At 44.0% G+C, this 27,773-nt stretch overlaps 1 protein-coding gene across 1 annotated transcript; it reads left to right on the forward strand.

The window, feature by feature from the left end:
- Nucleotides 1-99: 99 nt before the first annotated feature.
- Nucleotides 100-27,480, forward strand: FERMT3 (FERM domain containing kindlin 3). Its single transcript, XM_035098499.3, has 15 exons — nucleotides 100-269; nucleotides 5,051-5,220; nucleotides 7,076-7,309; nucleotides 8,876-9,001; nucleotides 10,363-10,531; nucleotides 10,912-11,014; nucleotides 11,744-11,851; nucleotides 12,926-13,060; nucleotides 13,890-13,939; nucleotides 14,229-14,353; nucleotides 15,257-15,363; nucleotides 16,356-16,565; nucleotides 17,041-17,165; nucleotides 26,103-26,244; nucleotides 26,672-27,480. The coding sequence occupies exons 2-15, from the start codon at nucleotides 5,061-5,063 to the stop codon at nucleotides 26,849-26,851; spliced, it is 1,974 nt and encodes a 657-aa protein (XP_034954390.1). The 5' UTR covers nucleotides 100-269; nucleotides 5,051-5,060; the 3' UTR covers nucleotides 26,852-27,480.
- Nucleotides 27,481-27,773: the final 293 nt, after the last annotated feature.

Here is a 27,773-nt window from a genome sequence, read left to right on the forward strand (position 1 = left end):
CAGGGCTATAAAAGCTTCCTGCTCAGAGCAAACACGAGGTTGCAAAAATGACTTCCACTTTTGAGCAAGTGGCAGTTCCGGTGTGTGCGTGTCACACATGCAGGGAGGAAGTTGATAAGAGGTGGGAGAGCGCAGAGAAACGCCCTAAGACGAGGGGCCCTGTGGAGACGCCAACAAGTCAACGGAGCAGTCCACAGAAATCCCCGAACCCTCTTCCTAGTCCACGGAGTTGTCCAAAGAGCTCTTTGCGTAGAGACTGCAGCCTCAAGGTAGGGTTCTTATCTGGTTTATGGCTTACGGGTTTAGTTTTGACAGATTAGGAAGAGGAAGCTCCTCCTTCTCCTCTCAACTTTTCCTAGACAGGCTCACTTGTGCACAAACCCATGGGGCTTCTCTATTGAAGTCCCACAATGGTGGAACCGTGTCTTGAATTAGGTGTCCCACAACAGGAGAGATCAATTGCTTTCCAGCCCTCCTCGTGGACTTCCTGGAAGTATCTGGTTTTCCACTGTAGGAAGAAGGATGCTGAATTGGATGGACCTTTGATCTCATCCAACAGGGCTGTTCTTTATTTTGTAGGTCAGATCTCATGTAGGTCAGAGCACACTTCCTCACATGTTCTCCTCAGCAGGTATGGAGATTCTGCCACCTTTCCTGGCGTGGTTAGACTCCATCTCCCATCAGTCCTAGCCAGCATGACCAAAGAAAGGTCAAGGATGATAGGAGCTGGAGTCCAGCAAACATGCAGCACGCCACATGTCCCCCATCCTTCTACTTGGCATAGAGAGTAAAGTAGCAAACAGTAGGGGGAAAGAAACTCTGGAATGGAAGAGCTTATTCTGTGGTAATTCTGCGCAAGAGTCTAACGACCACTGTAAGCACAGTGACCTTTCACATCGGAAGAGATTGGCAATACAGTGGTACCTCGGTTTACAAGTCTGTACTTAACCTGAAGCGTACTTAACCTGAAGCGAACTTTCCCATTGAAAGTAATGGAAAGTGGATTAATCCGTTCCAGACAGGTCCGCAGAGTACTTCAACTGAAAATACTCAAACCGAGGTATGGCTGTAATACAAATCCTCCTGACTTTAAATCTTGTGTTGCAGGGTGGGTGGGAGAGCATTGGCTACGAATGAGACCCGAATAAATTCAATCAAATTTGGTGATAAATTCTAGTTCAGCTATTTCTCTCTGGATCCTAGTTGCAGGGCCGTCTTAAGCATGTCGGGCGCCCGGGCGCCGTGGTGCGGAGATCGCTCCGGCGCCCCCGCCCCGCCCCTTGCTGCGGCTGGTGGGTGGGTGCGGCGCGCGGCGCCCCCCTGGCAGCTCCGCGCCAACCAGCCTTCCCGTAGAGCCAGCCCTGCCTAGTTGTTTGGTTAAAACTGTTGACTACAGCAGGACTTCACAGGGGTTTAAATGCTGGCCTGCCTTACTCTGCGTATCTTTGAGGATCCTTCTACAGTTTAAGCATTTTGGCGGGTTGGCTGTACTGACCCTGCCTCCTGTGCATTTAACAGCAAGCTGACCCGAGATAAATTAAGCACATTAAAAAATGCTAGGAGACCTCTTCATCTCCAGTTCATAAGTACCCAATTTCTCTTAGGGAGCATTATCGTACTTGTGCTATTTTATTCTCTAGGTTCTTTAATCCAGCACAAAGGGAGCATCCCCTGTAAAATACCCAGTCGCTTGCCCAGAAGGAAGTGAAATGCCTCTACTTCCTTCTACTGTATTTCTGATGCTCAGGGTGGCACCACCCACCCACAAGAGAGAGATAAGGATCCCGCTTCTTACTGTGCCCACTTGTAAAGAAGAGGAGGGTTGGTTACCTTTGCTCTTGTCTTGATAATATGCTAAAGGGCTTGTGGTTTTTCCTGGAAACAGTTGTAATAATAGCTGACACTTGATCATGGTGGGTTGTATGTGTCTAGGAGGGGGTGTTGCTTAAAATGACTTCAAATGTCTTTGGGCACTGCTAATTTAGGTTTGTTTGCCACTGGGTCAAATTAAGGTGGTGGATGGTGGAGGTCTTACCAGCACTTGTACTTTGCTTCCCCATAAGCAAAATGTAAAAATATATGCTTTAAAAATGAAGGGGAAGAAGGAGAAATTTGCTCTACTTTTCCCAGTGGACTGACCCAATCCAATGCTACTCAACTTGCCTGTAGACTGTAGTGGAATTCCCAGTCAGATTGCACACTCCTCTGAATTTTGCAATATAGTTTTGATGCGTGCACAGAAATACATCTAATGAAAAGAAACACCAAGTGTACAAAATGTGTACTTCACAGGAAAATGAACTGAAAAGATTTATCTGAACAAAATGGGATGGAACAAACCTATGATGTTGGCTTGCATACACACCATATAGTTAAAGCACATGGCTTCCCCCAAATAATTCTGGGAACTTTGGTTTATCCCTCAGAGAGCTATAGGGTCCAGGCTCCTTAAACTACAATTCCCAGGGATTGGTGTGTATGCAACCTAAGCACCAACAATGCTGGAACCGGACAGAATTCCCCTGATTTTGGCCCAGCTGCCCTGCCTTTTTAGCCACTCTGCTCTTCATCCAGTTTGCTTCATAACCCTTAGCTTCCAAAAGTACCAGGGAGGCAGCTGGGATGTGTAATGCTGGAAAACAAACTCAAGGATGATCCTGTCTCCTGTCCGTCTCATCTCACCATTCCCCAACAAGACCAGGACTTCGGCAGGATCATCTGCTTTCTCTGCTGGAAGATCTCCCAGGAACCCATCCGTCTCTCCAAGGGCAGACCATCTGCATAGGGTCCACCACCCTTGCAGGGCCAAATTGCCACCACCAAGCCAGACTTAATTAGGGGGGAACAGAGCACACGGACACCATGTCAGACCACCTACCACATCACTCAAGGCAAAGGCTACATTGAGCATATGCTCTGCTTGGCGTGTTGGGTCACTGATCGTTTCAGACTCCTTCAAGGAGGCCGTGAAGGCCATCAAGCCCTGAGCTGCCCCCACAGCCTCTGGGTGGATGTTATAATCACAAATGTCCTGGCATCCTCCAACATCAGGTTAAAAACCACCTGGGCCAGTTCAGTCAGCAGCATCCACAGTTTGTATCTCTGTCCCAACACTGGACACAGACCCTGTATGCTTGCCCTGAGATCAAGACATTTCCTAATGGAGGAGATGAAGCTCTTATGGACAGCTCCATCCACAAACTTCCAGTTGGGCCTGGTGCTGCACCATGTATCCAGGAAGGCGCAGTGCAGTTAGGTTAGACCCACCAAGCACACCCCGCACCTCCAGGACTCAGTGGTCCATGTCAGATCTGCCCCTTCATCCGCAAACACATTATGATGACTACGGTCTTGCTTTGGATTGACCTGCCATTCAGTACAGTCATACCTCAGTTGCAGTACGCCTCGGTTTGAGTATTTTCAGTTTAAGTTGAGTATTTCCGCGAAGCCGCGCGGAAGCCATGCTGCGCACTGCGAGGACAGGGGAGCCGGAGTGATCTCCGCGCCTCAGCGCCAGGGCGCCCGACCTGCTCAAGACTGCCCTGTTTTACTGAATTGACTCGGCATTCCAGCTCTGTATAAAACAACCCTTTTGAGCACTTTTGGAATCGGACTGATATTTACGGATATTATTAGTTGATAGCTTTTGTGTCTTTACACTGTAATGTACTACAGTATTATTTTCTAAGTTGTAACATTTATTTCAAACTACATATACTGTAGTGAACTTGAAGCTCATTTCTTGTTTGTATTCCTTTGTTCTGTTCAAGACTGTTAGTCTTACCAGAATACATACCTTATTTGACTGTAACTCGCGAGTAGGATATATTCCTAACATTGAAATTTCTGGCCAGAGTTCTTGGTGTAAAAAAACCTTATTTTCGATGTTGCATTCCTTGGCAATAACCCATGCAGCAGGTGTGGGGAATCCCTGGTCCTCTAGATATTGCTGAACTACCACTCTCGTCAGCCCCAGAAACCATGGGCAATGGCTGTGCATGATGGGACTGGAGTTCAGCAGCATCTGGTTGGCCAAAGGTTCCCCACACCTGCTGCGCAGCACCCCTGAAAATCTATCGGTGGCCTTGTTCTGCCACCTTTTGAGCATGGGGGACAATGCACTTAGTTTGGAGAGTTCAGAGAGGACTAGAAGCTTGAAGGGCAGAGTTCCATGCAGCTCATAGTCGAGGCTTTGGGGCCATCATCATGACTCATTGTAACATGAGCAAAAGACAAATTTAGCACAACTGGAGAGGCAAGATCATAGCACCAAGAAAGGAAGGAAGACGAGAAAGCTGGAGATTATAGCAGTCTAGACAAGGCCTTTGACAGGAAGCGTCTTACCCAGTTCTGTTCCATCCTGTTAGTAGGAGTGAGCCCTGCTCTGTGCCCACAGAAGATTCTACTGCTTGATTCTACCACACAAGAAGAAATGGGTTACTTGTCAAACCAGGTTGTAAATGTGGAGAGTGCATTGCACAGGGCTGGGCTTCTCCTTGCAATATGCTAGGCTTCAGTTTCAAAAAAGAAAATTCCCAGGAGTGGTTTTGTTTTCTGTTTTGACACAAAAGCATTCAACTATGCTATTCCTTCCCCTGTAGACCTCATCTACTCTATATGTTTAAAGAAGAATCATTCCACTGTAAACAGTCATGGCTCCCCCCCCCAATAATCCTGGAAAATGTAGTCTGTTATGGGTGCTGGGAGTTGTTAGGAGACACCCCCTATTCCCCTGCCAGAACTACAATTCTCAGATTCAATCCCTACTCCCAAGGAACTCCACCTACTGTGGCAGCAGGTAGGGGGGTGGGGAGTTGAGGCTGAGCACCCACAGAAAAACATTTGTGGGTGCCCAGGCCCCCTGGAATTGGTGGCCCTACATGTGACCCTCAGAAGGTTGCCCAGAAGAGAATGTGGCCCCCAATATGAAAATGGTTTCCCGCCACAGGTTTAAGGCTTGGAACGGTAGCGTGAGCTTCTTGAATTGGACCTGGAAATGAACTGTGTGTGCTTTTTCTTTATCTCAACCCTTGTATCCTCTCCTCTCTAGGGCTCTCACCATGGCTGGGTTGAAAACAGCCAGTGGGGAATACATTGATGACTCTTGGGAGCTCAGAGCCTTTGTGGAAGAGCTGGGACCCGAAGCTGACCCAGTCACCCTCCGGGTCACCGGCAACATGCATATCGGCGGCATAATGCTGCAGATTGTGGATAAGTTAAGTAAGTCTTCCAAGATGTTTTCCCCCACCGCTTTTCACGTTGAAAGAGGGCCATATCCAACTCAGCTTGCGTATACAACAAATATTTAAAGTGCACACCCCAAGAGAATCATGGGAACTGTAGTTTCCCCCCACAGAGGTAGAATTCCCAGCACCCTTAACAAACTACAGTTCCCATGATTCTTCTATGGTGTGTACAAAGGTTACTCCTGGACCCATTTGTGTGTGTTTGGGAGAATAATTGTGACTCAGTGGGGGGTGGGGGAATTGTGGTCGGATCCTTTTCCCGTGTGGGTTTCTGGCACTGCTTAGATAAGCAATATGTATATGCTAAGAGCCTGTCATTTTCAGGGGAACTGGTGCTAGTTCCCCTTACAACCCGCTTGAAGGGTGATGTAATAAGTAGGCCCAGAACTAACCAAGCTATTCTTAGTTGAACAGGGCTAGGGCCATTTTGACAGCTGTTTCTGAGGTGGCACAGTCCTTGCAAAGTGGCTGTACCATGTCAACTTAATGCATGGAGCACAGAGAAAATGGGGGAAATGGAGCCGTTAAAAACCAGGGTTCCTTCTCCCTCTCCCTCTCTCTCATAAAGGAAAGTTTTCTCTTATTCTTGGTGGATGTTTAATGGAAACAAAGACAAGAAACTTTGGGGTGGTCAAGAAACAAATGTAGGAATTGGGTTTGGTTTAACTTCAGCTGATCTTAACCTCGTCTAAGGAACCTGAAGAACTTCAATTCTGTTTAAGCAGTGTGATGAGAAAGGGTAACGCTAAATGCCATTCACACAAGATCACATGTTGGTATTCCATTTTTTTGGTAACTTTTTCTTTCCATGCTTTTCTTTATGTAATTTTCATGTGATTTTTTTATACTTTATGTATATTTTATGCGTATTCTTTTTTGTATATCTTGATCTCGTATTTTAAAGCATTAAAATAATAAAGAATAATAAAAATAAAAATAAAATTATATACCGTCCTTTGTCTGAAAAACTCAGGGCGGTACACAAGATAATAGTCTCTCATTGCCACTGTCATAAAGAACTGCAAAACTGATACCACCACCCCCCACCCAATACATTTCAAGCCCCGTTAAACCACTTTAACAGTCATGGCTTCCCCCCAAAGAATCCTGAGAACTGTAATTGGTTAAGAGTGCTGAGCATTGTTAGGAGACCCTCCTCATCCTCTTACAGAGCTACAATTCCCAGAATGGTTTAACAGCCAAGCCCTGTTTCCAGGGAACTCTGGAAATTGTAGCTCTGTGAGAGGAAAAGGGGTGTTCTCACAACTCTCGGCACCCTTAGAGAACTACAGTGATTTAAATCAGGAGTTGGCAACCTCAGGCTAAAGGGCCAAATGTAGCCCCTCGGGCCTCTATCCTCAGCCCACATCCCTTGTTGGCCTTGCTTCGTGCCCTCCTTGAGTGTTTTCCCCTCCTGACTGAAATATGTCCTTGAGCCAGTGCTATTTTTCTGGAAAAAGAGGTGCCAGAACTAACCAGTGCGAGTGCTAACTAACCTCATTCTCTTATAATGGCAATGGCACACACTTGAGATGTGCCAGATCTCTGACAATGCCTTTTGCTTGTCTGGATGGAAGATAAAGAGTATATGTGAAGACTAGCCTGCTATACAAAGGTAAAATGTACATTTGTTGCTTTGCCCGCTTTTGCCTCTGACCCTACTGGCATGTGGACCCCAGAAGGTTGTGTAGAAGGGAATGCGGCCCTCGGGTGGAAAAAGGTTTCCCAATGCTCATTTAAATCAAGCCACCTTGGATTATTTATTATTTTCAGTACTGTATTCTCTGGGCCTGTGTCTTGATGCTAATGTTCAACTTTCCTGCTTCCAGAACTTCAGAGGGACTGGTCAGATCATGCCCTGTGGTGGGAGCAGAAGAAACTTTGGCTGCTGAAGACCAACTGGAGCCTGGATAAATACGGGATCTTGGCTGATGCCAAACTTCAGTTCACTCCCCAGCACAAGCCTATACTGCTTTCCCTACCAAATCGCTGCAAAGTCAGGATCCGGGCGAACTTTGCCCAGCCAGTCTTCCGCACAGTTGCCGACCTCTGCAAGATACTTGGTGAGCACAACAAGAGGCTCAGAGCATCGCCTGGAAGCAGCAAGGAGGGCAAGCACCTGTCTCCAAAGCTCTGAAATGTTATTTAGTGCAAGGGTTGCCAGTGCGAGGCCCATGGGCACCCAGCATCTCCTCTACGCTACAGATTGCTTGCTCTTCCAGCTCACTTCCTGTTTCATACCTCCCAAGTACCCCAGAAAAAAAGGGGACATCCCATTTTTTTTCACATGAGATCACAGTGGCCATTTTGGGTGTCACAATCTTGTGCGTTTTTGGGCACCGTGCAAAATCTCACCCTGGGGGGGGGGGGAACACTTTTCAGGTTGAGAGCACTGTGTGGGTCATGTGACTCACCCGGCAGCAGATCCAGGAAGATGCACACCCCAATTTTGGCTACAGAAAGTTGGGCAGTATGCTGTTTGCACTGGCTTGGCTGGTCATTGTACATGGCCCCTTGAACATGCCCACATTTAACTGGATGTCCCTGCTCTCCTTCCTGTTTTGAACACAAGAGAGAGAGCTATAAAGAGCTTCTCGCTGTGAGGAAGCATGGGGATGGATGTGGGGCGTGCCCACACTAAGTTGTGTTCCTACCTGTTTTTGTGATAATTTAGATGTGGCAGCCATTTTGTGTTGCTCCACTCCCAGTGCCGGCAACCATTTTGTCTTATCGCACATACACTTTGTGAGTGGTCCCCACAGCACTTTCTGAACATTGCAATGGGGCTCACTGTCCACAAAAGGTTAGTGACCCTTTGCTTAGTGCCTGCCCAGCTGGTTCTGTTTCAGAGGCTGGGCTTTCTAACGCTGTGTTTCCAAGCCCTAAGGTCTAGACATCAGAGGAGGGTAGGGTGCCCGGCTCCAAATGCAGGCGGGGAACTGCATTTTTATTCATTGTGCAGGGGCAGAGAAAGCTACAACGGCTGGAATTTTCTCCTCTGCACAATTAATCCTGCTCCCTGCCCTCCTATGCAGCTGGTCGCCCTTAGAATAAGAGAATTGTAGAGTTTACACTTTTATTTGCAACTATTTATACATATCCTGCAACATTTATCCAATGAAAATAGGGATAAATTGGGGCACCCTATTCAATAATAATAATATTTATACCCTACACATCTGATTGATTACCCCAGCCACTCTGGGCAGCTTCCAACATATATAAAAACATAATAAATATTTTAAAAAACTTCTCTATACAGGGCTGCCTTCAGATGTCTTCTAAAGGTTGTATAGTTACTTATCTCTTTGGCTCGGGGTTGCATAACTTTATACCTTGCAGCATTTCTCCAATGAAAATAAGGACATCCTAAGGAAAAGTGGGACATTCCAGGATCAAATCAAAAACCGGAACGACTTCTGTAAGTCCAGGACTGTCCCTGGAAAATAGGGACACTTGGAGGGTCTGTTCATAGAAGTATAAATTTTGAAGATGGTTGTGTTTTGGTTCTCAGCTTCTTTTGGAAAGTGAGAATTAGGAAGGCTCGCCTTTAAATGCAAACTGAATTGAATTTATCAGGCTATGATTACCCTGAATAAAGGACTCATGCAGCCTTTGCCCCTCTGCAGGTATCCGTCACTACGAAGAACTGTCGTTACTGCGTGCGCGGGAGGAGAAGGAGAAGCGGAAGCAGAAGGACAAAGAGAGGAGCTCTGTAGCAAGCCATGACCTGACTGGGGTGCGCTTGCCAGCAAGTAAGGAATTTAGGGGTGTCCAAATGACACTGTGCGTGCATGCGTGCGTGTGCATGTGCAAAAGTGTGTAGCTTCAGGATTCACTGGAAATAGGATAAAGCAACACCATCTCAGTCTATCTAAAACTTTGGGGGGGGGGAGGAGGTAAGATGTCAGTGAAGGTACCAGGTGGACCTCACTGGAGAGAGCATTCCACAGATGGGGAGCCACAACTGAAAAGGCCCCTCTCTGGAAGGCTACCTCTGCATTAGGAGAAGTATCCTGATGGTAAGAGCTGTTTTCACCATGGAAGCGTCTGCCTCAAGAGGTGGTAGGCACTGGAGGTGTTTAAGTAGAGGCTTTCAGGGATGCTGCTATTGCAAGATTCCTACACTGAACAGGAATGGCCTACAGGGTCTCAATTCAGTTGTAAAATTCAGTGATTCCATGGGAGGCACTGTGACGTTGACCTATGATAGAGCTGGAGATGAAATAGTTAAACGGGTTACCCAATAATAACCCAGGTGGGTGGAGTCAGAGGGACTATAAAACCAGCTCTGGGTGGGTGGGTGGGAGTTCAGTTAGTTCAGTGGGTTCAGAGTTCAGTTGGGATTGGAGTGGGAGTTGAATTGCGGGGGAGTCTATGGGTAGGTGGAGTTAGTGTAGTGGAATACAGTCATACCTCGGTTTAAGTACGCTTCGGTTTGAGTATTTTCAGTTTAAGTACTCCGCGGACCCGTCTGGAACGGATTAATCCACTTTCCATTACTTTCAATGGGAAAGTTCGCTTCAGGTTAAGTACGCTTCAGGTTAAGTACAGACTTCTGGAACCAATTGTGTACCACTGTATAAGCCAAGTCAGTAACAGTTAGTTGCTAGGAAGTTCAGTAGATAACTGAAGGGTGGAACTGGATGCAGGAAGGAGGTTGGTTTAGAGAGGGGCCGGCAGGTGGGCGCTGCACGGCAAAGCCGCGTGGAAGCCATGCTGCGCGCTGCGCCCGCCCACCAGGGCAGGGGCGCCGTAGTGATCTCCGCGCCACAGCGCCAGGGCGCCCAACCTGCCTGAGACGGCCCTGTTCCAATTTAACCCTGACTGGACTCAGTATTTTACCAGGTTGGTGGCAGCAGGAAATAAAGTGGTGGCACAGGGATCAATAGACCGTGAAACGTCCGGGGACCCTGTGTGATCGCCACAGGCACTTCTCTCTTCGGAACCGGGTCTCCTACCAGGGAATTTATTCTAACCGCATGGAGCCCAGAAGTTCAGCTGCACTCACTTGAGCAAGCCAAAGGTCATATGATAATCCTTCTCAAGAGGACAAATTATACAGGCTGCCCCCTTCCACAGTCATGATCCCTCCGCCATTCTGTTCTGTCACCAGGTGCAGAGCAGCAGATGTTCCGTGGCATGCCAGCTCACTTCTCGGACAGTGCCGAAACCGAGGCCTGCTACAGGATGCTGTCGGTCAGTCAGACTGGACTGACACCCGATCAGATCTTGCAGATGCACCGGCCAGGCTCCCTCTCCGAGAAGACACAGATCAACAGCAGGTGAGGAGAAGAGAGCTGGTTAGCTTGGGCAAACTGTAGGGCGCAGCGCCATGTACAGTAGATGGCTGCACTGGGCATGGAGCCTCGGGGGCACTGCAACTATGACGTAGAAGGGAAGGCAAAAGGCGGGGGGGCCCAAATTTTGCCACCGCTGTAATTTGAGACCCCAAGGTCTGCCACTGTCTTGAATGCGAGAGTTTGAGATACTTTGCTAGAGAGTGGTATCTGCTTATCTACTACGCAAGTGGGGAACCTGTGTCAATTGATCTAACAAAATTTGTGTACTGCTGGATGAAATGAAACACAGTATTTTGCAGGAGAGATTCAAGCGCAGGCTGGAATTCCATGTTCGTGTAATTTAGAGTGGGTTTCTCTCCCAGGTGGCTGGACTCGTCGCGGACTTTGCTGCAGCAGGAAGTGAAAGAAAACGATTGTTTGTGGCTACGTTTCAAATATTACAGCTTCTTTGACCTGGAGCCCAAGGTCAGTGCTCTCCTCGGATCTGGGCCTTCAGCATCACCCCACTTGTTTCTTTAAAAAATAATACGCATCCCCTAACCTGGTGGCTGCTCCAAAATCCTTCTGAGGATCTCAGTTCTCTCTCTCTCTCTCTCTCTCTCTCTCTCTCTCTCTCTCTCTCTCTCTCTCTCTGTGTGTGTGTGTGTGTAGGTGCGTTGCTACTCCTCACGACTTGGGGAGCTTCTAGTCCTCATGACCAGGGAGCAAAACATGAAATCAGGTTTTTTTTAAACGGTATCAGTAAACCTCACTGAAGACGTAGGGTTGCTCTCCCCATTGTCTGTGACATGTTTAGTATGTGACGTATTTAGCATTTTAAAACATATTTGCCTTGGAGTGGATGCCACAGGGAACTACCAACTTGTAGAGGGTTGTTTGCAGAGCAAGTCTCTGCCATTTGCTTTTTAATGTGTAAGGCAAAGCGGTGGGGGGACTGTGGCCCTCCAGGTGTTGCTGGTCTTCCAGCTTCCATCACCTATGACGATTGGCCATACTGGTTGTGGCCTGATGGGAGTTGGAGTCCCAACATCTGGAGGACCACAACTTCGCCATCTCTGATGTAAGGGAAGATATTGTATTCCACCTAGACAGGAAGACAGATGGGTTAAAAATGTATTAACTTCCTGGAGGAGGTGCAATTTGAACCCTGGTTTGGCACTCAGCCTCTACTGTTGCTCGTTCCCTCCCATGTAGTACGATGCCGTGAGGATCAACCAGCTGTATGAACAGGCGCGTTGGGCCGTGCTACTAGAGGAGACAGATTGCACCGAGGAAGAGATGGTGGTGTTTGCGGCTCTGCAGGTAACCTTTAGTTTTGTGAGTGTTAGAATCATAGACTTGCAGAGTTGGAAGGGACCACAAGGGTCATTGGATCCAACCCCCTGCAATGCAGGAATCATTTGCCCAAAGAGGGACTCAAACCCATGACTCCAAGCTTAATAATCTCTTGCTCTGCCAACTGAGCTGGAATTAGTAATTGAATGCCGATGGTGCTTCTCTGTTGTCTGGACAAAGGATAGAGACCGGAGCGTGTATATAAATTAGCCTACTGCAAAAAAAGGAAAACTTGCATTAATTGCTCCACTTGCTTTGTTGGTTTATGGAAAAATAGGTATATATAAGGATAATTCGCTGGATGCCAAGATCCAGGTTTGGGATTCTCTTTGGTGAAAGAACTCCAGCAGAGATTTAAAATCACAAAACATGCAGCAAAGTAAAGCATGGAAATATAGGTTGCTGGACCTTTAAAATTAACCTTTCCAAAGTTTCCCCCTAGCATAGAAAAAGACTATAAGCTTGGTAAAAAAAAAAAAAGATTTACTTACAAACTCTTCATACAGCATTCAGAAAAAGTTACACAGCCAGTAAAACTTGGCTTAGTTACAGTGCTGAAAGTTCCTAAATTAGTGGTATAGGTACTCCAGAGTGGCTTGTAAGAGCCATGTGCTCTGAGGTGCAGCAACCAGCTCAGACCTCCTTATAAGTTGAGCTTCTCTGGTAGACCAAAGGTTGAACAAATAGGTCTGATTACCCATTCCCTCCCAAGGTAAGGGGATGTGACCCTGCTAAGCCTGGCAGGACAGCTTACTCTATGGTATTAACCCTTTCGTGCATTAATTAGACTTAAGCATGTTGGTTATATGAGGCTGGTTATCCCACACTTTTGCCTCTGGCCCTGCCCACTGCTTGCATTTGACCCTCGGGAAGTTGCTCAGAAGGGAATGCGGCCCTTGAGCTCAAATGTTTTCCTTGCTCCTGCACTAGGAGGCGTGAAGAAATTGTTCTATAAATAAGGAAATAAGTGTTCAGAGCGTTGTTTTGAGACTCGAGTGTCAGTCTTGCACAAAGTTAAGTCAGAGCTTTCACTCCTTCCAGTATCATATCAACGAATTGTCTTTGAACACCAATCCTGTGGAACAGTCTGGAGACTCTGGCCTTGACGACCTGGACAAGGCCCTCGCCACCTTGGAAGTCAAACTAGAAGGTTCGTCAGCAGCTCCCAACGTTCTGGTAAGTTCCCAACAGGGCCTTATGCTGAGGCATTCTGACTGGAGCTTCCATCTCTTGTTCAGAGTGTTGTTGCCAACAAGGTTTCTATCAGCTTCTGCTTCTGCTTCTGTTGCTATTTAGTTCCCTTTTTCCTTTGGGGGCTTTCTGAAAAGGGTTATTTATTTATTTTGTTTTCATTTACGAATCCCCTCCCATTAAATATCTCGAAGCAATTTCACAATAAAAGCAAATAATTGCACAGTTCTGTATGTAAAGAAAAAATTGCACAATTACCTATATAAAAGCAATTTTTGAAAAGATCAACAAATGTTCATCAGTACACAGCTAAAAACACACTAGGTGTAAAACAATTGATTTCATATGTAAAAAGGCAATTTCAAATCCAGTACAGACAGCAGTAAATATCTTCACTTACGAGACTTGTTAGAGAAGGGAAGTCTTTGTTTATAACACACAAAAAAAATCTCAGAAAAGGAAAGTCTTTCCACCAGGGTCCAGAAGACAAGAGGGGTGGTATTTCTCAGATAGGTACCAGAATGCAGTTCCAAAAGATTGTATTCAGTGCTAGGCCTTCGTAGAGTAGACCCAAGTTGATAGACAGACTTAATTTACATTCATTAATTGCAACGGGGTCTACTCGGAGTAGAACCTAGATGGAGACAACCCAAAATGTTGCATTGTTTTATCTCTACTGTTTGTATTATTGTTATTGTTGTTATTATTTCTTTGACCATGAATTGCTTTGGGAACCATCAGGAATGAAAGGCAGTCTGTAAATACAGGAAATATGTAAAACAACAACAACACATATTTGTCATTTCCAAAATAGGACAGTCTCACAGTTATCCCAGAGTTAAAGGATTATCTCCGAATATTCAGGTGAGCTATCAAACCGTATGTTTCATGAGGGAATGGATCATGGGGAAGGGCAGTGGCGCTCAGTGGTTAGACCGCCTGCTTTCCATGCAGAAGGTCCCAGGTTCAATCCCTGTCATCCCCAGGAAGGGCTGGGATATTATGATCAACTAAAAACATTAACAAAATAGGTGGAATTGACCAGGATGTTTAAGGGTCTGGAACACAAGGCTTTATGGGGAACAAATGAAAGAGTTGGGTATGTTTAGCTGTGAGAAGAGGAGATGAAGCTCATGTGCTTCTTGCCCTACAGGCCTCGTAAGCTGACTTTGAAGGGCTACAAGCAGTACTGGGTGATCTTCAAGGAGACCTCCATCTCCTACTACAAGAGTCCCGAAGAAGCTCTGGGAGAGCCTGTGCAGCAACTCAGCCTCAAGGGTGAGTCTAGCCACCTTGCCAACGCCTCTTTCCCAATCCGGCATTAGTACGGCCTACAAAGGATGGAGCACGTGCTTTGCTTGCAGAACATCCCAAGTTCCATTGGGAGAGACTCCCTCCCTGAAACCTTGGAAAGCCACTGCCAGCCAGTGTAGACCGTACTGAGCTTAGGTGGACCAGTAAAAGGCAGGTTCCTGTCTTCTTAAGGACATTGTCTCCAAATATGAGTACAGTGGTACCTTGGTTTAAGAACAGCTTAGTTTAGGAACAACTTGGATTAAGAATGCTGCAGACCCAGAAGTAGGGGTTTTGGTTTGTGAACTTTGCCTTGGAAGCAGAACATGTTGAGTGTGTTCCATTTGTAAATTGAATCCCCTGCTGCTATTGGAAGGCACGCTTTGGTTTAAGAACGCTTTGGTTTAAGAACGGACTTCTGGAATGGATAAAGTTCGTAAACCAAGGTACCCCTGGATATGAAACCTGCCTTATACTGCATTGGGTCCTTTCAGTTTAGTATCATCTACACTGACTGGCACAGAGGCTCTCGAGGGTTTCAGACTAAGAGTCCCTGTCAGAACTATCTGGAGATGTCAGGAATTGAACCCGAGTCCTTCTGCAAAAAAATGGCTCTATCCCTGAGCCTCCAGCCCTTTTCCTTAAAGAGAAAGTGCAGCTCTGTGACAGTGTCTGCTTTGTGAGGTCCCAGGTTCAGGCATTTCCAGGTAAACAGATCTGGGAAGGACCCCACCAACACCACTCTGCCCTCCAGAGATGCTGGAGAGTTTCTGCTAGTTGGAGTAGACAGTGTGGGGAGAGATAGGCCAGTGTCCCAATTCTCTGCATAAGGCAGCTTTGTATGTCCAGCTTCTAACTGTTCCTAACCCTGTTTCTGCCCCACTCCAGGCTGTGAGGTGGTACCGGACGTAAACATCTCCGGTCAGAAATTTTGCATCAAGCTCTTGGTACCTTCCCCCGACGGGATGAGCGAAGTACACTTGCGATGTTCGGATGTGAGTGGGGTGGTAGGGAAGCCAGCTTTAGAACCATAGTTTAGGGCTGCCATACGTCAACCATCTTGGGGTCTTCCTTAAAAGAAAGCTCAACAATTTTTCGGGGCGTCCTGTTTTTTACTTTTTGAACTATGGCAACCTACCATAGTTGGAAGGAGTTAGATCTTGTCTAATCAATCCTTCTTCCCAGGGATCTCTGGGTTTTGTGAACCACCCTGAGGTTTTATGATGAAGGGCCGTCTATAAATCTAATAAACCTGATAAACCAATAAAGAAATAATAGCTCTTTGAGGCCAAACAGGAGTCTCTGAACAACACAAAGTACCCTTAACAAACTACAGAATTTTTGGAGGGAAGCCATGGCTATTTACAGTGGTATCATAGCCCTTTAAATGTATGGCGAGAACACGGCCAGGGTCTTGGTTTTCTCAATATTCTGTGCTGCAGTATTCTGCACGAACTGCAGTTTCCAGGCTGAGTACAAAGAATGCCCCACACAAAGCCTGGACCTTGGACCTCTCTCCATCCCAGTTGACTTCCTCCAAACAGCCTTGTATAAGGATGGGTGAGGGGCTATTGCAGGTGTAGCTAGAGCGAACTCCGTGCATAGCTGCCAAGTCTCCCGTTTTCCCCGGGAAACCCCCGTTTTTTCCAGCTGTCCCCAGCCGAAAAAACGGATTTTTTTGTTTTCCCACGGTTTATTCTGGCGCGGAGGCCATTTTGGAACTGGGCAGAGCATGCTCAGAAGCGACTTTTGATACTGCTCTGCCCAGTTCCAAAATGGCTGTAGCGTGACTTCTGGTGCGACGGCCATTTTGGAACTGGGCACAGCAGCATCAAAAGTCACTTCTGAGCATGCTCCGCCCAGTTCCAAAATGGCCGCCACGCTACTTCCGGTATGCTACTTCCGGTCCGGTCCCTTATTTTCCAGAGAGGAACTTGGCAGGTATGACTCCGTGTAAGGCCAAAGTCTTCCTCCTCTCCCTCACCAGGAGCAGCAATATGCCCGCTGGATGGCAGGTTGTAGGTTGGCAGCGAAGGGGAAGACCATGGCAGACTCATCCTACCAGGCCGAGGTGGAGAACATCCTGTCCTTTCTGAAGCTGCAGCAAACCAACCCGGATGCCTGCCTTACCCAGCAGGCCGAGGGAGCCCAGTGGCTTGTGTCCCCTCGCTACCAGAAGAAATTCAAACCGAAGCAGGTAATTTTGGGCCGCACGGCCCCAACTGCCCCCAAACCACCCTGACCACTGATTGATTGCTTTGGGAGCAGTTGCCAGAAGAAAAAAAGTCAATCTACAGATCAGATCCATTGAAGTCTTAACATGGGGCATTCCTATAGATTGGGAGTGGCGAACTTTTGGCCCTCTAAATATAATTGGACTACAACTCCCATCATAGTCACATTATTAGTACTGTATTAATTTATTATATACCTCTCAGTTGCCAAAGTAGCTTCTAAGCAGTTCACAAACATCAAACCAGTTTTTTTTTAAAAAAAATACACTTACAGTAATTAAAATCTACCGTAGGTTTTTCAAAGCTGCTTTGTTTATTCACTATGCATTTGCACACCTCCTGAGATACCATGACCATTTATTATTATTATTTTTTGCATGATGCTTGTGAGGTCAAGGAGGAGGTTTGCACTAATCTCTCCCTTTGCAACTCTCACAGTTAACCCCTCGCATCCTGGAGGCCTACCAGAACGTGGCCCAGCTGTCGCTCCCCGATGCCAAGATGAAGTTTATTCAAGTTTGGCAGTCGCTCCCTGATTTTGGCATCTCTTATTTTGTAGTCAGGTAAAGAAACTGCTGAGCTTCCCTGAAAACCATTTGTGGGGAACTGAAGTACCTTTTCACGAACTGCCGCTGATGTTGACAGCACAAATGAAAAATCTTTCAGCGTTATTTATTTTATTTTATTCTGAAAGCCAACTTCTGGAAGTTATTTGCATGTCTGAAGAAGTCTTTCCTCCTCCCTTTCTTATGTTATGTGTTTATTTGAAATAAATTGATGTGTAGTGCACACATCCCACAAACCTCTGATAATAGTAGAATTTGGGGGCAACCAGTGAAACTGTGGCGCTGTGGGTTAAACCACAAAGCCTAGGGCTTGCCGATCAGAAGGTCGGCAGTTCGAATCCCCGCAATGTAGGTACTGCTTCAGCAGGAAGGTAAACGGAGTTTCCGTGCGCTGTTCTGGTTCGCCAGAAGCGGCTTAGTCATGCTGGCCACATGACCTGGAAGCTGTACGCCGGCTCCCTCGGCCAATAATGCGAGATGAGCGCCGCAACCCCAGAGTTGGTCATGACTGGACCTAATGGTCAGGGGTCCCTTTACCTTTAGTGAAACTAGAGAAAGCAGACAAGAGGGAGTCCTTCATCTGACTCATAGAACATACTGTAGCTATGTTCTACCTCCAGAGTCAGAGGCAGTTTACCTCTGAATACCAGTTGCTGAGAATAACATATTGGCAGCGGGGATTAGGAGAGTTGCTTTTGCATTCAGGTCCTGAATGCAGGCTTCTCACAGACATTGCCTGGCCACTGTGAGAACAAGATGCTGGACTAGATGGGCCTTTTGGTCTGACAGGGTGACAGGCGCTGTGTTAAAACCATCTACGAAGACATGCGAAAAATCCACAGAGGTCTATCAAGAGCTGTTGGTCATTATGGCAAAATGGAACTTCCAGATTCCGAAGCAGTATATCCACTGAATATCAGTTGCTGAGGAGCAATGACAAGGAGTGAACCACTGCCATCATGGCTGGCTGGAGGCATCTAGTTGGCCACTGTAGAAGGCAGGATGTTGGACTCAGCATCAGAGCAATCTCTGTTGGTTCTTTTAAGTTTTTTTATAATGATCACAGTCAACCAAATGCAGATTTAAAATCCTGTTGGTTTTCAGTACCAAAGAGTTGAGCCCATGTTAAAACTAAATTCTACTGAGAGTAGACCTATTGAAAATAATGAAGCCAGGTTAGTGATGCCAATTAATTTCAGTGGGTCTACTCTGAGTAGGACTGTGCTTCGTTACAACCCATTGCTAGGCAAAGCCACCTGATGTTATCTTCCTCCTCTCTCCTGAATAGGAATTGCTTTGGATAACTCTCTTACTGAAATTCATTGAGTTAAAAATTGTTCAGTTCATGGCAGGATCATGTCTTTACAATGTTAAGCTGCATAAATGAGTTATCATTTGGGATAAAAAATTATGGAGGTGTAGCTTAGCTATTAGGTATATAGCAGCAAACCCAACGAAGTATTTTGTGGCACCTTAGAGTCTAACAAATGTATTGCTGCATAAACATTTGTGGCTTAACTGCCTCTGATGAAGGAGACTCTAGCCTACTAAAGCTTAAGCCGCTATAAATTTTAGTCTTTGTAAAGCCACAACACCCTCTGTCGTTTTTATTTATTCAATTCATGCAATTTACGTACCCTTTGATTGTAGAAAACCTCCAAGCAGTTGACTATAAAATGTATAGGGATGTCGGAGACTTCCGGTTGGAACCGCGGAGCGCGAGCTGGCGAAAACGGGAGCTCTGTAACTCCCGATTTTTAGCTGGACAAAGGGGGGGTTCGCGAGGCAAAGCAACCCCCCGGAAAGGGTTGGGGAGGCGATCCCCACCCGATACGTCGGCGGTTCCCCACAAGGACCTCCCGGACACCTTCGTAATTTGTGGAAGGAGGGGGAGAGACCTGGAAACTGCGACTGGAAACTTTGCCAGCACAAGCCGAAACCAGCAGCGCTCATGACGGTAAAACCCTTTTTAGAAAAATAACCCCTACGACTACCCCGGGCGTGAATTAACAATTGAGAACTAAGGAAACAGCTAAGAGTCCCCCCCCCCCGCAAGTCGGACTTTTCTTTTGAGTGTGAACTAAGGGAGAGCGGGGGAGCGGGAAGGAGTGAAGTGAAGAAAATCGCGTTTGCAAGGGACGCCGTCAGGGGAGAGACAAAGTGAATTTTAAAGTGGGGGAAGCAAGAACTTATTCTCAATAGGATCTGTCTGGGCTCCGATAGCCGTATATTTCACACAATAAAGATAGAGCCAGCGTTTGATGTGTGAACAAGAGTTAAAGGAGAGCTACTGAGAGAAAGAGACAAAGAGAGATAGATATTGTGTTGTTCTGAGATTGGACTGTAAAGTGGGCAATTGAGAACGATTTTTTAATCATTTTTATAAGCTGAAAAGTGCAAGAGAAAATGGCGACGCTACATTAATAACTATGACTAAGCAGGCAGAGAAACAAAGAAGCCAGAAGTGACGTTGGCAGTACACAAAATTGAAGAGGAGAAAGGTTGAAAAGGGGAAAAGTAACCCTTAACTGTTACACAGTGACACCAGGTGGACACTAAAGAGACAACAGACAGTTCCTGTTCCTTCAAGAATTGAAACAAGAGTGTCACTGTCTGTAAACTAAATAGTAATAAAGGCAGTGCAGTGCAAAAAGATGGGAGACAGAGAAAGAGCAAAGAGACCAAATACAGCTAGCACCTCCCAGAGGAGAGTATCTACAACTGACCATGAGACCATGGACCTTAGAGAATTGATTCTAAGCTTGAAGAGCGATATTGGTGAAATAAAGCAAGACCTTACAGAAATGAAAAAAGACATGAATGAGAGACTTATAAGCTTGGAAGATAAAGTTGGGAAAATTGAAGAAACCTTGGAATCTAATGATAAGGATAAGCAGGAGATCAGAGATCAACTAACCAAAATGGAGGAAGCCTCTAGCAAGACAGAAGAAACAATTCAAGAGATGCAAAATAAAAATCAAACCCTCGAAAATTCCTTGAAGAATTTTGTGAAAGAAAAGAGGGAAGGAAAGAAGGAAATTGAAAGTATAAAGAAAGATCTGGATGAGCAAAAAGCAACCATGGAATCATCTCTTGACGCCCATGCTATGCTTCAGATGAAAATGAGGGAGAAAATATTGAGATTCCGCAACATTCCGGAGGTGGCGAACGAGGACATTGACCACTCTGGCGAAGTGGTTAGAGATGGAGGAACGGGAGATTGAAGCCCGCGTGGACGAAATTTTTAGGGTTAATTCCAAAAAAGCTAAGGCCAATAATTGGCCTGGAGATTGTCTGGTGTCTTTTACTACTATGTGGATACGGAACAAGATTTTAAGAACCAAGGGAAAAAAGAAGTTAGTGATGGACGAAACTGAAATAATCATACTGAAGGAAATTCCTCCGAGACTGGTGCACAAGAGGAAAAGATATCACTTCTTAGCTAAGGCGTTGAGAGCGAAAAGAATCTTTTTCAAATGGGAGTATCCGGAAGGCATGGCCTTCGCTTTTAAAGGAAGATGGAGGAGATTTGATACTCCAGAGGCGGCAGACAGATTTTTTAGGACGTACTCCCAAGAACTGGGAGGAGACAAAGCAAAATCAATTAAAGAGCAGCTAGCCAAGAAAAATGATGAAGAGGAGGACGAACACTTGAGTGGAGAGGAGGAGGAAGGGGAGGAGCAGAGGGAGGAGGAAAGAGAGGAGGGAGAAACAGAAGAATGAAAGACAGTTGGTTCGATATGATTATCTGTAAATATATTCATTAGTTATACCAACTTTGACTAAACAGATACAGGAGCAGTGTGGGCCTGTGTTCTAGTTTATTTTTTTTTATTTTATTTTTCTCCCTCTCATATAGCTCTCTTCCCCTTTTCCTTTCTCCTCTTCTATTATTTCCCCAAAGATCACTGCGTAAGAAATAATTCTAGCTTTGTTTTCTCTCGTAATTGCTTAGCATAGTTAATTGAATATTAGTTCCTTTGAGTTTTTTTTCTTTTTTTCCCTTATTTTTCTTAATCTCTTAATTCTTGTAATTTCTCTCCTTACTCAGTCCCCCCCCTTTTTTTTCTTTTTTCTCTTCCCTTCCCACTTCTTCATCTTTCTCCCTTCTTTATTCTTCCACTTCTCCTTTTACTGATTTCCCTTTTTCCTTCTCTCTTTCTTTGGTTTTGCTTTTATTGTTTTTGGTTAGAACTATCTCTTTTTCTTTTCTTTCTTTTCTGCAGGAAATTTCAATAAAGTAAATATGAATCTGAAAATTATATCTTGGAATTTAAATGGTTTGAATAACAAAAAGAAACGGAATAGGGTGGGACATTTGTTAAAAAAGCAAAATTTTGATGTAATATGTATTCAAGAAACACATATAAACAAAAAGCATGTAAGGGTATTAAAAAATGAGAAATTGGGGAAGGAATTCGTCGCGGCAGATGAAAGGAAAAAAAGAGGAGTAGTGCTTTATATCAAGGAAAAATGGAACCCAGAACTTTTATGGACAGATAAGGAAGGGAGAATTGTGATAGTGAAAACAACAATTGAAGGTGAGAAATGGGTTTGGGTGGGTCTATATGCCCCCAACGGGAGTAAGATAGCCTTCTTAGAAAAACTGGAAGCTCAATTAATGAACCAGATTGATGGCAAATATATAATAATGGGAGATATGAATGGGATTATTGACCCAGAATTTGATAAGAATGAGAACAAAGGAAGGAAAAGAGTAACAAAATTACCTAAAAAGTTTATTGAATTGACAAGAAATTATAATCTATTGGATGCATGGAGAAATAAGAATCCAATAAAAAAATAATTCACTCATATATCAGCCCGCCACCAGACAGCTAGTAGAATTGATATGATATGGATATCCAAAGAATTAGCACTAAGAGTACAAAAGGTAGAAATCGGCCCCCAAACCATATCAGATCATAACCCAGTGACTATGATTCTAAAAGAAGGGAAAAAAGTAAATAATTGGAGGTTAAATGTATTTATGTTAAAAGACCCAAATATAATAAAAGAAGCAAATAAGAAACTTAAGGAATTCCTTGATTTGAATAATAATGGTGAGGTAGAATTAGCTACAGTTTGGGATGCGGGGAAGGCGTTTATGCGGGGGTATTTTATCCAGCAGAGCGCAATATTGAGGAAATCCGAAAGGTCAAAAAAAGAAAACCTTATGCAAGAAATTAAGAGAAAGGAGAAAATACTATATATGAAATACGATAAGCGGATAGAACAACAATTGAAAATCTTAAGATCTGAATTTGAAAGGATAATTGATCAGGAATTAGAAAGACAATTACAAATATGGAAATATAGGAATTTTGAATGGGCAAATAAGCCGAATAAATTATTGATCTGGCAAATCAAAAAAAGGAGAAACGAAAAAATAATAAATAGGATCAAATCGGGTGATAAATTTTTTGATAAATCAGAAGAGATTATGAGAGTATTTCAGAAATTCTTTGAAACACTATATAAAAAAGAAGAAATAAATGATCAAGAAATTGACGAGTTTTTTAAAAAATATCAGTTGCCGCAAATCCCACGGGAAAAAATAAGATCTTTGAATAGAGAAATAACACCCCTCGAAATAGGAGAGACAATAAAATCTATGAAAAAAGGAAAAGCTCCGGGACCGGACGGATTCCCAATTGAATATTATAAAATATTTCAAGAAACTTTGTTAACCCCATTTAAAGATCTAATGAATAATATATTGACAAAAGGAATCACCCCCAAAACTTGGACAGAAGCTCAAATTATATTAATACCAAAATCAAAAATAGAGGTAGATTTGCCAGACAATTATAGACCAATTTCGTTATTAAATAGCGATTACAAAATTTTTACCAAGATTATTGCTAACAGATTAAATATTATATTGGAAGACCTAATACATAAAGATCAGGCCGGTTTTGTAAAGGGAAGATTTGCCAAAGATAATATCAGAAATATAGTGAACATCCTGGAATGCCTTGAGAATAGGAGAGATAAAGGAGCAGCACTCCTGGCCATTGATGCGGAGAAGGCTTTCGATAGAATCTCCTGGAGGTTTATGATAAAAACAATAGAAAAATTAAAAATGGGAGAACACCTAGAAGGTGCAATAAAAGCAATATATAAGATGCAGGAAGCAAGTATTTTAATAAATGGAAGACCAACTAAGAAAATAAATATAGAGAGAGGCACCAGACAAGGGTGCCCTCTGTCACCTATCCTCTTTATACTAACACTGGAAATTTTATTAAAAAATCTAAGAGAGGAAGAAAACATCAAAGGAATAGTTATTGGAAAAAAAAAGTTTAAAGTAAAGGCTTTCGCAGATGATATTATAATAACTACTGAAGATCCAATTCAAGGTATCCCTGCAGCTATAGAAAAAATTAAGGAATATGGGAAGTTAGCAGGCTTGAAAATAAATTATGAAAAAACCAAAATGTTGGTGAAAAATTTGGAAAATAAAGAGATGCAGGAACTCCGAGAAAAAACAGGCCTAAAAATTGATAAAAGATTAAAATATCTAGGCATCCACACAACAATTAAAGGGATAGATCTGGTGCAAGAAAATTATAAAGAAATATGGAAAAAAATAAAGAAAAACTTTGAAGTATGGAGTAAACTCAAATTATCAATTATGGGGCGAATCTCATTGATAAAAATGTGCGTGATTTCTAAAATGAATTATCTCTTTCAAAATCTTCCAATTTTAGGAAAAGAAAAAATTTTTAGAGAATGGAGAAAAGATGTGGTAAGGTTCATTTGGAACGGGAAAAGACCGAGGGTCAATTACACAATTATGATTGATCACAGAAATAGGGGAGGTTTCGGCTTACCGGACCTCGAAACCTATCATGACGCTGCAGCCATCACTTGGATCAAAGAGTGGATAGTGATAAAGAATTCGGATCTCCTGGACTTGGAAGGCCAAGGGTTGCCATTTGGGTGGCATTATTATTTAATGAAAGATAAGATAAGTAATAGGAATATCTTCATGTTCAACTTAATCAGAAAATCCCTATATTTAGTATGGCAAAAGTACAAAAGATATTTTGAACCTAAGACCCCTTGGTGGGTCTCACCATTAGAATTAGTCGCAGTTAGAAGAACAAACATGGAAAACATCTGGCCCACGTATAAAGTAATCTTGGAAGAAAGAGAAGGAACATTAAAATTAAAAGATTATTCGGAATTAAAAAATTATTTGACTTCTTGGCTACAATACTTTCAAATAAATCAAAGATTGCAATTAGATAAAAAAATAGGATTTGAAAATAAAATATCAAAATTGGAAGAGATTCTTTTGGTAAATAAAGATAAATATATAAGAAATTTGTATCAAATTATGTTACAATGGAAGACAGAAAAGGAGATGACCAAAGATTATATGATTAAGTGGGGCCAAGACTTAGGAAAACCAATTCCAATACAAAAATGGGAGAATCTATGGAAACGCGACTCAAACTTTACACCTAATTACGATTTGAAAGAAAACATTTTAAAAATGCTAAATAGATGGCACCTAACGCCACTAAAACTGTCAAAAATCTATCCAGGGGTTAGTAATTTATGTTGGAGATGCAATAAGGAAATTGGCTCTTTTATCCATATATGGTGGAATTGCAGCGTAATTAAGGGATTCTGGGAAATGCTATACAAAGAATTAAAAAAAATATTGAAATATTCCATCAAGAAAAGTCCGGAAATGTTCCTTTTGGGAATGTTATCAGAGGATGTCAAACCTAAGGATAGGTGCATAATAAGCTATGCAGTAGCAGCCGCTAGGCTGCTAGTTGCAAAAAACTGGAAAACCTCGGTAATTCCTAGCAGAGAAGACTGGCAAATCAAGGTATTACAATATTATAGATTAGCAACAAGATATGAAGAACTCAAAGGAACAGATTCAGAAATAATTATAAAAACATGGAAACCATTTATTAATTATATAAAAGATAAAGTGGAGAACCCAAATCTGATCTCAGATACTTAAGGCTCTATCATAGGTATAAGTATAATTGTAAATGTCTCATATATATATATGTTATCGATAGTTTTGTGCAACATGATTGGTAGTGTGTAATATCTTACAAGGAATCTAGGGAGGAGCCTAGTACGGGATGGGAAGTCAGGAGGGAGGAGGGGTAGGGAGGGGAGAAGATGGGAGGGCAGGGGAGGGGAAAAGAACAAATACACGACAATGTATTGTTGATGTATATTTCTATTTTAATTACCTGTATATTTTTGAAACCAATAAAGACTTGTTTTAAAAAAAAAATGTATAGGGATGTCCAGCCCTTGCTTTATTTAATGTATTAATTTTTTCATAGTGCAAAACTTTGTTGCTATTATTTTCAAAAATCGCAAAAGATGTCAAACGCTTATCATCCCAGAACTTTTGCATTCATTCCCCCAACTGACTGCAGATTTCTTCCTATTGGGCTAGTTACTAGTAGGTATCAACACTGCATAGCTGCAATGCTTCTATTACAGGCAACTCCCCATTTGCGCACATTCAACATGCACACGATTGCTGGCATGTGCAGTTTTAGACACTAGAAAGGGGGGGTTGGCATAACAGGGCGGGGACAGGCTTACCTGTTTCCCGCTGATGCACGCAGTGCCTCGGAGCACAACCCCTGAGTAAATGGGGAGTTGCCTGTACTGAAAACATGAGGACTAGCAATTTGCTTTCCTTTTTAAACTGAAGGTTGAAAATGTAGAGAAGGGGGCTATAGTAGCTCTTAGAAGCAACCAGCCCCCAATATTATTGTTGCTATTATTATTTATTATTTGTAGCAGCTCCCACCCCCACCCCTGCAGTGACAATGATGATGCAGCCTTTAACTCTTCAATCACACACTCCCTCTAGGTTAGAAGTAGAGGAGCCTTATGAATGCAAGCAAAAACTCAGAGCCTTGCCATCTTTGTGTGCAGGTTCAAGGGCAGCCGGAAGGACGAAATCTTGGGCATCGCCAACAACCGCTTGATCCGCATTGACCTGGCCGTTGGAGATGTGGTGAAGACCTGGCGGTTCAGCAATATGCGCCAGTGGAACGTCAACTGGGATATACGGCAGGTCAGCGGTGGGGGGTGGGGAGCTTGGGATTTGAGATCTCTGAATATGCATTTCTCCCCGCAAGTCCCTGACTCCTACTAACAAAGCAGCAGTGGAGGTGATAGGGCAGGCAGTCCGGGTGGTGGCACAGCCCTTCCCATTTCTCCTCAAGTGGCAAAACAGGACAGGCTGCCCCTGCCTCAATGCTCCATCATCCCCAATCATTGGCTGTAGATGATGGAAATTGCGAGTTGGGCAGCATTTGGAGGGCACCACGTTGGCTATCCTTGAATTAGATTTGATTGAGACAAATACGCAAGTAAAAGGACAATTATTCCCTCACCCCCTTGCAGTTTTTAAACTTTCTTGCTTATTTGTCTGTACAAGATTTAGATGCACCATAGGTGACCACCCAAAGAGAGCTCATCTTTTAACCTTCTTTCCCCAGGTGGCCATAGAGTTTGATGAGCACATCAACGTGGCCTTCAGCTGCATTTCCGCTGGCTGCAAGATCGTGCACGAGTACATAGGCGGGTACATCTTCTTGTCCACCCGCGCAAATGACAGGAACCAGACGCTGGATGAAGAACTCTTCCACAAGCTGACTGGAGGCCATGAAGCTCTCTGACCTTCTTCCACACCCTAGGGCTCCCCCAGAAACCGCGCACACTAGGACAGTCTCTTTGTGGAGGCGTCTGAGCCTGGGTCAGTTGTGCCCTATAATGGCTTGGGAATACTTTCTGGGCATGATAAATCTTTCCCAATATGAGCATAGGAGCAGAGATCTGCAGGAATTGTATTCTAAGGAGTGTGGCAATTGGTGTGCTTGTGGTAGAGAGGGAGGGATGTCTGGTCATGCCTTTTTTTGGGGGGGGTGCACAAATTCCTGAAACCAGCCTACGCACCCCAAATCTATAATCTGCCCTTTTGCATTATCTTCGAATGACTATAGCCTGCAGAACCTTCCTAGTCCTACAGTTCACTCGGGGGGGGGGAGTGTGTGCTCAGTGTTAAGTCAGCAATTGTTGCGGAGAGGCATTTAAGGATATTTTGAGGTCACAAAATTATATTGTTGTTTATTTTGCTGGGCGATTTGCTTTCTTTGTTTTCATTATCTATCCCAAGGAGCTATAAAAATATATAAAGAAATACATACTTGGAAATGCTTCTCATTGTCATTTCCCCAAGTTTTCCCACAATGACTTGTTTTGTCTCTGTGAAATAAACATAGCATCTCACTGTTCACCTGAAAAACAATATCTGCCTCATTTATGGGTAGTCTATACTTGGTTTTCTCTCTTGTTTTGTTCTGCTTCTCGCTTTCCAGGTGGATGGTGAGAATAATTCCTTCTGCTCTGTGTTCAGATATGAATACTGATGCTTATGCTGCCTAAACAGCACCGCCCAGACATAAATGGAGAGGTAGCAGCAGGCTGGAGAAAAGCAAAAAACAAACAAACACAAAAAACACAAATCCCAAGGAAAAGGGATGCCAGAGAAGTACAAAGAAAACAGAAAAGCAGAAATTGCTGCAGTTCGTCTGTGGTCTG

The sequence above is a fragment of the Zootoca vivipara genome, chromosome 16 (assembly GCF_965207765.1).
Source record: "Zootoca vivipara chromosome 16, rZooViv2.hap1.1, whole genome shotgun sequence".
Classification (NCBI taxonomy): domain Eukaryota; kingdom Metazoa; phylum Chordata; class Lepidosauria; order Squamata; family Lacertidae; genus Zootoca; species Zootoca vivipara.